The following is an 8586-nucleotide window of genomic DNA, read 5'->3' on the forward strand; positions in this document are numbered from 1 at the left end:
GTTGAATAGATTGTAAGACATGGATTTATTTATTACTTCCGAATATGAAATTCAAAAAACATCTGTTGCAATCCGTAAAAGTTTTGTCATTACAAGACAAGTGAAGTGCGTGGTTTAGTGTGAAAACAAGATGTTTTTTACATTTAATAGTGGCAAATAAAAAACATGATGATTATTATCAAATAATCGAAACAATACTATCAAAACTGAACACATAACTTACCAGAGTTATAAAGTATAGATCACCGTTGCCTTTATTTAGTTCAATTATAACCTTCACACAATTCTTCAAGGATCGGCTTTTTCAAAATAACATTGATTTGAAAAATATCATGAACCAAGGGTCCATGTAACCATAGCTTTTGTAGCTTGTTCCACTTTATAAAATGAATACAGAAGAGAAATTTAGGTTGAAGAAACATTTCATCGAGGGCAGGACATATCTTTTGTCTCCAGTAAAATTTCACCGAAGAACTGTTGCAATTAAGTGGTTCGGAATTGAACAATCAAATATGAATTTATCGTAAGAATTGCATGATAGTCAAGGATTGTAGACTTTGCTTGCAAAAGCTTTCGCTCACACCCAAAGACGTTAAAACCCCGTTATATAGTATAAACAATCTTGAAAAAATATGAAATATTATCGTTGTCAGTAAATTTATAATTTTGGTACATTTATAGCTAATTTTATCGCTGTCTTTTTTTTTACCATCGCTTATACCAAGTGGACTTCCCGAAAATATATCAGTACAAATTTGCTTATTGCAGAATAAGGCTAATATCATCTGTTTGTTACTTAATCACTGTAAAGCGGCAAATGTAAAAGAATGAAATCAAAAGTGAAAAGGCTGGCCAACACATATAAGATTACGAATGATGTAACTGGAGCGATAAATAGAATCATCAGCAAAACAGTAAGAAGTACGAAGCGTTAATCCAGGTGCTTTCCCTTTTTAAGTCACCCCAATAAAGCGATCACGGTTCATTGGCTTTTCTGCATATCTGATTTGACATGTTAAAACAAATGTGCTTTTCTGTCTCCCAACACAAACCATGTTGTGCTGAGCAAATGATTACTCAATTGAATAACCGCTACATAACAGATCCCCAAGATTTATGTCCAAAGCTCTCACGGATCAAACCGTCCCTCCCTTTTTTGATATCACAGTTTTACAGATTAATTAAATTCGCCTTCCAAAATTTAAAACTTGTTCAACAAAATTAATAAAAGCAGTATGCAAAGATATAAAAAAAACTGTTTATTCTTTTCGTAAGGGTATAAAATTAATGAAAGGAAATCTGGAAAAGATTTCCCCTAAAATTTCATGTCAAAAATCTTTCATATCAAAATTATCAAAATTCATAATAAAAATTCATAAATTATCAAAATCCATATCAAAAATCCTAACCAGCTTCAAAACCATTTTGTCTAACCATAATTCTTTAATCAGAATTATGCATTAGGATTTTCGCGGATGAATTTTAAAAATAACCAAACGGAAAAAGAATTTCAATCAGTTTTATCAACATCTGATGGACTGCTTCTATGAGTATATCAGTGATCGACTATTAAGATATGTTGAGAAATTTAATATTATATCAACTTTGTTGGTGGAGCAGTGCTGCAGATGAATACAGATACCAGCAAACACGTTCTATAAACAAACTATTGTTCAAGGAGAAATTCCTTCAGTGATCAAAGCGATCCTCAATCGAAGTACTCCAAAATTTTAGTTGGTAGCTTTAGAGTTGTTGTAACTTCGAAATAAAGTTTTTGCTACAACTTTTGTTGCAACATTAATTAGACAATATGTCTGTTATTCTCTTATTTCTATTTTTGACCATAACATTTACAGAAAGGTTCTAATTCAAATCCCGTCTTTTAATGGCCAATAAACTTGCTGATCAAGTCATAATGAGAAAATAATTCAGTTGTAATCAAATCTTTCGATGTAAGCAAGAAAGTTGACCATCAATAAGTCTCCAGATTCATTTTAACCAGTTCATGAAATATATTAGAAAATTTTTTAAATGGTCATTTTTCGTGCGATTTTCCGGGTCAATCTCGATGAGTATCTCAGAACGAAACCAGTATTCAACAATTAACACATCTACCGGCATCAACGAGTGGGGTAACTGGTACCCACAACCACTATATAAGGAGCTTCTGGGACGCCACCACTTGATGACTGTCGTAATATTCAACTTCCTTTGAAGAACTTAATCGATCTGGCGGAATAACACTTTAATCTGTCTCACCACTGTTACCAACGCATAAATAAAAACATCAGTTTGTTCATCATTTTACATCTTTTTAATAAATTTTATTACAACATGCGTCGTGGCCTTTTACTAAGTTTCACTCCAAAAGTGTACCAATTGCAGCAAACGATCTGAACAGTCCGCATGCTCCTCAAGATATCAACAACCTGGTATTTTATTTTGGTAGTGACATATGCAACGGTCAATGGACAAAGTGAAAAAAAAAACATGGAAAGTTTCAAATGGCCGCGATGGGGTTTGTTTCCTGAAAAATTTTTGTTTAAAGCACAAAAACATTCGTTTATACAGTTGATATCAGTAGGAAAATAGGACTAAGCAGTACATTTCTTCTTTGTTCCACTGAGCAGCACATTTCTCCTTGCAGACGAAGTTTTAATCTTACTCGAAAAAATGTAAAAGTTCGCTAAACTCTTCCATATTTGCCTTCAGGAAATGTGGGATAAAGGACTGCACCTGTCACTCACCGCATCCAACAAATTCTACTTCATACTTATCAGTTATCTTCCTCAAATCATTAATGAACTTCTAGTAAGCATATTTCTATTACAGAAGAACGAACGATCGATTGCACAACGACACAAGAAAAGGAACCAGATCAATGCACATTGATCGCACGAAATGCCAAAATACCTCGAGATCCTACTAAATACAAGTGTCGCCGTGAACAAATGCCAGTCAATGGCAGGAATATACTAGCACCAAATTCTACAACAAGACTAGCATGTCCTATTGGTTGTGAACCAGACGCCAAGCTTTCTGTTACTCTTAAATTCTTTACTCATTTGTTGTTTTGATCTAATCTTCCCCTATTGGATTAATTATTAGTTAATTACTTCAGCCCATTTCTCAACCTGTTATCAACGCCACTCATTGAGTACTACGAGATAACTCTTTGAAAAAATCACAAAAATTGTTCCCAGCAACCCCAGTCGTTATCTAGAAGTTACATGAAACTTATTTCTTTTAAATGACTCACGATGTGACAAATGCCACACAAAAGAGTGCCGAGCAAGCAAGTTGGGAAATTTTTAATAATCCAAAGATCTGGTGTAAAACAGACTAATCAATAAATGAATTTTTTATGGATTCCTTATATTTTACAGGTTTTGGTCAAATCACCCCAAAACAATCATCTATGTCAAAAATACTACACATATGGAAAATATCGCGATCAGAAAGAAGGTGAATGGTACCTCTGGTTAACTGAACCATGTCGAGCAAATTTAACAACATGGTGTCGTTTTAAGGATATCCCACTTTTCATCCCAAAACTTCGAAATCAATGATGAAACTGTCCATTTAGGTCCTATCGTTTGCATTTTGAACTAGTTTCCCAGAGTTCTAGTGATGATTAACTATTGCCAATAAGATGGAGATCATCAGTTCTCTTGATGAGGCAAACTAATGCTGTTTTCTTTACATGCTAGATCTTAATTCAATCTAATATGACAAAAAAGCATTGAAAACATTCGGCATATCCTTATAAGCCAGAACTAAAGCAATAGGAGGAGACACAATGGGAAAGCTTTTTTATTTGAGTATCAAAATTCTAGTTTATAATTCTACTGTCAGCGTTACCAATTTAAGAGATAAGGTAAAGGCAGTATTGAGAAGGAGCACGTTCCCTTTTCTAGCCTCTTTCGCCATGATTGCAGTAGCATTGGCAAGATTTGTAAACAGTCGATATTCGATATTTATTAGTTTACTTCTGGATACATAAAAGCTTGATAGCGATAACAACAGGGAATGAATCAACTGTAGAAGTAAGAAAGCTTACTACCTTACACTAGCTGTGAGATTTCCAGTTCCCAGTCGAAAACATGGAAAGGAACGCAATATTGCAGAAAAATTCCATGGGCATATATATCTGGTAAACCTTGCAGGATACTGCAGTGAAATGCAATGGAGATTTTGTTTTAATGATTTATACCTGGGTTAGTGTCGAATAGTGCAACCCTAAAAACCTGGAATTTCCCACAAAAAAATCAATTAAACCTGCAAAGCGGTACAATTTACCACAGCAACAAAAGTGATGCAATTACTGATAAGGAGGAAGAAATTGATTTGCAAGAAAAAAGTTATTGTAGTCGATTTGAACTGAATGTTGATTGAAGCCAATTTAGAAATATTTTTGGCATTTGAAGGAAACATTGTTAGCAAATGAAGCGTTAATTTATATTCCGATTCTATTCAAAACTACTTTTGGGAGTCCCAATCAACGCAAGTGGTTGGATATAATCTGTTGACAATTTTATACCAAATGCGACAACACGTCATACACACACAACATTTTTGAATCCATTATCAAGTGCTCCTCCAATGAACTGATTAATATTTTGCTGCCACTTTTATTTTCATTTCCCATCAGATGGAAAAAAAAAAAAACATTACGAATTTCCTCTTTTGCATGCAAAAAAAAGAAAAAAAAATAGAGATTTAAAAGAGATGCTTATGCACTGTCATGTTGCTGACTTTTGTTCTAAATTACAATCTTCCATTGTCGCATTTTTCACTATTTCACCTCTCTTCCATTTCGTTCGTCGATTTTGAAACCAGATCTTCACCTGGATAGATATTGATCAGCTGTTACTAAACCTTCTTTATTCGTTTCTGCCAAAAAAATTATTTAAGAGCTCAAAATAATTTCAAAAAATTCCAAAATATCTGTCATGGTGATAATAACGAATTGAAACTGTCAACAGCAAGCAAATTTCCCACGCCAGTGGCTTGTCATATGAAAACGATAATTTAATCACTGATTCAATTTTCTGAACTAATAGACAAAAAATAGTTACTATTGTAAACGAAATGAAGAATGCAAAAATTATTACTAAACAGATGGAAAGGGAACGGACAGTAAGATGAAATATCTTTTGCATAGCCAGTTAATTCTCAAATGTAACTGGAACTCTAAGAACAATTGGGAATGCGGCATAGATGAAAGATTTTAGTAATATTCTATATCCTATTTCTTGGACATATCCTTCCTCGCTAGGCTATCTTCTAAGTGACAAACTATCACAGTGGTGTTGATAGTCCTGTCGAAAAAAGGATAATAAAGTCTTTGACTTAAAAGTAACTATTTCCGTTCTTCTATTCTTCCACTACGGTTTGAAGTAACAGAAAGACAAAAGCTTCAATAAATTAGAAAAGCAATTTTTTCTTGCCAACAACAAAAGAGTAATACCTGCGTTTCGGTTACACAAAGTAATTTGGCGAGTTCACCCCGTTCACTGGATGATAAGTACTTCTTCTTCTCAAATTGTTTCTCAAGTTCAAAAATTTGTCGGCCAGTGAATGTTGTCCGTGCTTTCTTTTTTTTCTGTGGTTTTTTGACGACACTTTGAGTTCTGGCTGATTCCAAACTCTTACCGATGCATTTGCATATTTCTAGAAAGTGCAGTTTTGGCAACAAAAGATTGAAAACATAAATATCGATTAATTACGGTTTGAAACAATAAATGAGGAGCTCATATAAGAGTTAAAACAGTAACTCAAAGTATGTGATATCGTCGAAAAGTTCAGTTGAGGATAAAAGTCAATATGAACTGATCCGCATGAAGTTTGCGGCGAATGCTTTAAAAAGTATGAAGACGAAATGGCATGCCTTCAGATTGCACTTGTGTTACTGATGAACTGTTGGACAAGATATCCCGAATGGTATAAGAACTTGTGGATTTTCGAGCCGGTGCTGGAATCAGAATAGGTGGCCATAGGGAAGCTTGCTGTAGCAAAGAAAGCAGGTAAGGAGGTAAGAGCGGTAAAGTGGGTGATGGTGACGATAAGAAAGATGACATGGATGAAGTGGGCTGAACCTGAGCCCAATCCTGGCAAGATACAAACTGACCAATGATTATTATAACTGGGTCTGATATAATTGAGCTCTGCGATGCGGGCGCTATACTCAATCAGGCATCTTGGCCAGAACCATAGATCCCTTTAATTACTTGCCATTCATGGAAGCACCACTCAAACCACAATTCAGGATATATTTTACAGTTGATTCTCCAGTAATGTGGAACCACTTCTTACTGATTTCTTCATTTCAGCAACACTTTTTCTCAGTGGAGACAATATCAATACTTGCAATCAAGCTTAACGTATCAAGAAAAGCTCATATTCAGCATAGCACTCACTCAATTAATCAAAAAAGAAAAAAAACCCAGCAGTTCACTTCTAAGACTTCATACAAAACACCAGTTATTAGTATGAATTTAAAAGAAAAAACCCACTACGCACAAGTCACAGTTGAAATTTCTGATCAGAAAATGTCGAAGCGATTGGACCAATTTGTTGTATACTTCCGGTATAAAAATGTACATTTTCCGTACTCCAGACTCATCCTCTGCTTCCAACCGCTACACCGAAAACAGAGATATTTTAGGATTGAGTGCTAACACAGACAGACAGACAGACCATATCTGAGATCTAGGCGATACAATGAATTAATGGTATAATGAACATCACCTTTGCTTTATCTAAAAACCCTCATCCCCTATTAATAGGCATACAAACTTTTCATTTTGTCTCCCGCAATGCCAACACTATTGGAAAATGACAAGAGGAAGGAAATGAAAAAGATTTCATAATGCATCGTTACTCTTATTACTTCATCCTTTCTGTGTTTTTACTCAAGTTGTAGAAAAGTTTGCCTACAAATTCACCTCAGTAGTGGGGGAATCCTGATATCGAAAAGCTTCAGCAGAATTATAACCCAGAAGTTACAATTTCATATGTAGCAAAAGATAAATTAAGGAGTTTATAAATCGGTAAACGGCGACAAGTAAAACAGTCTCTTCACAAGTAAGAGAGCAATAAAGTTGAATATCAGCAGAAATAATTATATAAAAGATTTGGTATTAAGAATGAGTCATAAGGCAATATGGCAACACACCATATGGAATACATAAGTGCTACTTTCGAAATCTTTTGATATGAACTTGACAATTTAATCTTAAAGAAACAAACAAGATCAAAAGAAATTTTGCGAATTTGGCTATAATCATTGCATCCTCTTTTCTCCTAAAACAGTTCAACAATAAAACATACAAAATACCCACCGAGGCGATTACAATAATCCATGCTTCAACACCTCCATTAATACAAGTCATCTACATAGCTAAGAGATAAATATGGACACAGGGCTGCAAATCTTTTGGGAAATTATAAGTTTCAGCAATAGTAAAAGAGTAGAATTAATTTTGCTGACACGGTAGAAACTGAAAAGATAAACGAAATCAAATGACTAGCAGCAGATGTATGAACAGCAGTGCTTATACAATGAATCACAAAACACGCTCAATTTGCTCAAAAATTTATGCATCACCGTTTTGGCTGCCTTCCAATCCATTTCAAAAGAATTACAAATGAATAAAGCAGATGGTGAAGAACACGTATCACATATTAGAAACTAGTTTGTATTTCTCCTTCAAACTCATTTGAGTGTCACGTCGAGGATCCTTCTTACGGCTTACCAGTCGACTGCGTGCTTCACCTGCACTCAACTTGAATATATCAGGTATTCCTGAAATTAAAAAGTTCTCAACATCAAAAATGTTGTACTGGAGTCTGAACCTTTGCGTGGAAGTTCAAATAGCCTTCCACAATACACAATTTACATCAAACACCTGAAGATCAAAATCAATCCCCCAACATTTATGTGCTTTTTTAAGTAGAGAAAATTGACAGCCTGCAGCCAGCAACAGGGATGTCAATATCAACTTTTACGCAACATTAAAGACCACAGTGTCGATGTTGCCAAACAGTCAGAGTCGCGTTAAGAACTCTTTTCCAGAAAACGCAAACATAATTGACTATATGAAAATTTCATTAACATCTAACAGTGCTAACTAGATGATAAACCACAAGGATGCATAGTCAGATCACTGGACTTATCATAGGTTTTACAACACACAATGACCCACAAGGTTATCGGAACAGATGTTACATATTTCCAGAATTATAAGACCTTCACAAACCATTTTTATCCATTTTGTCGTTTCTCTCGAACTTCTCCGCCTCCTCCTGATGAAGCAAATCTGCTTCCTGTTTTAGCGGAGCTACTGAGGCAGTGACTTTCATCTTTGGATTTTGGTGAAACATTTTTCTGAAGTGAATAAAACACTTGTTAGCTACTTCATTTTTGCAAATTTTCAAATTGAGGAATTCCCCAAATTTATCTAACCATTATGTCTTAGCAAATAAATTTATCTGGAATTTTGAAAAATTATGAAGTAATGGTTATTCTAATATCAATATTATTTCCTTTCCCAAAATCAAAAGAAAATGTCTAAAAAAGAAAAT

The 8586-nt window shown here is 34.5% G+C and overlaps 3 protein-coding genes across 3 annotated transcripts; 1 reads left to right on the forward strand and 2 right to left on the reverse strand.

Annotated features, from left to right (window-relative positions):
- Window positions 1-2490: 2490 nt before the first annotated feature.
- Window positions 2491-3569, forward strand: LOAG_03871 (hypothetical protein; the record flags this gene model as incomplete). The annotated part of the gene is made up of 3 exons (XM_020446438.1): window positions 2491-2518; window positions 2833-3041; window positions 3387-3569. The coding sequence occupies 3 exons, from the start codon at window positions 2491-2493 to the stop codon at window positions 3567-3569; spliced, it is 420 nt and encodes a 139-aa protein (XP_020303221.1).
- A 1173-nt stretch (window positions 3570-4742) lies between these two features.
- On the reverse strand, window positions 4743-6080 carry LOAG_03872 (homeobox protein ceh-9; the record flags this gene model as incomplete). The annotated part of the gene is made up of 3 exons (XM_003139409.1): window positions 4743-4847; window positions 5471-5673; window positions 5954-6080. 3 exons carry the CDS (start codon window positions 6078-6080, stop codon window positions 4743-4745), a joined length of 435 nt encoding a protein of 144 aa, XP_003139457.1.
- A 1599-nt stretch (window positions 6081-7679) lies between these two features.
- Window positions 7680-8385, reverse strand: LOAG_03873 (hypothetical protein; the record flags this gene model as incomplete). Its single annotated transcript, XM_003139410.1, has 2 exons — window positions 7680-7807; window positions 8262-8385. The coding sequence occupies 2 exons, from the start codon at window positions 8383-8385 to the stop codon at window positions 7680-7682; spliced, it is 252 nt and encodes an 83-aa protein (XP_003139458.1).
- Window positions 8386-8586: the final 201 nt, after the last annotated feature.

This window comes from Loa loa (genome assembly GCF_000183805.2).
Source record: "Loa loa unplaced genomic scaffold supercont3.49, whole genome shotgun sequence".
NCBI classification, from domain to species: domain Eukaryota; kingdom Metazoa; phylum Nematoda; class Chromadorea; order Rhabditida; family Onchocercidae; genus Loa; species Loa loa.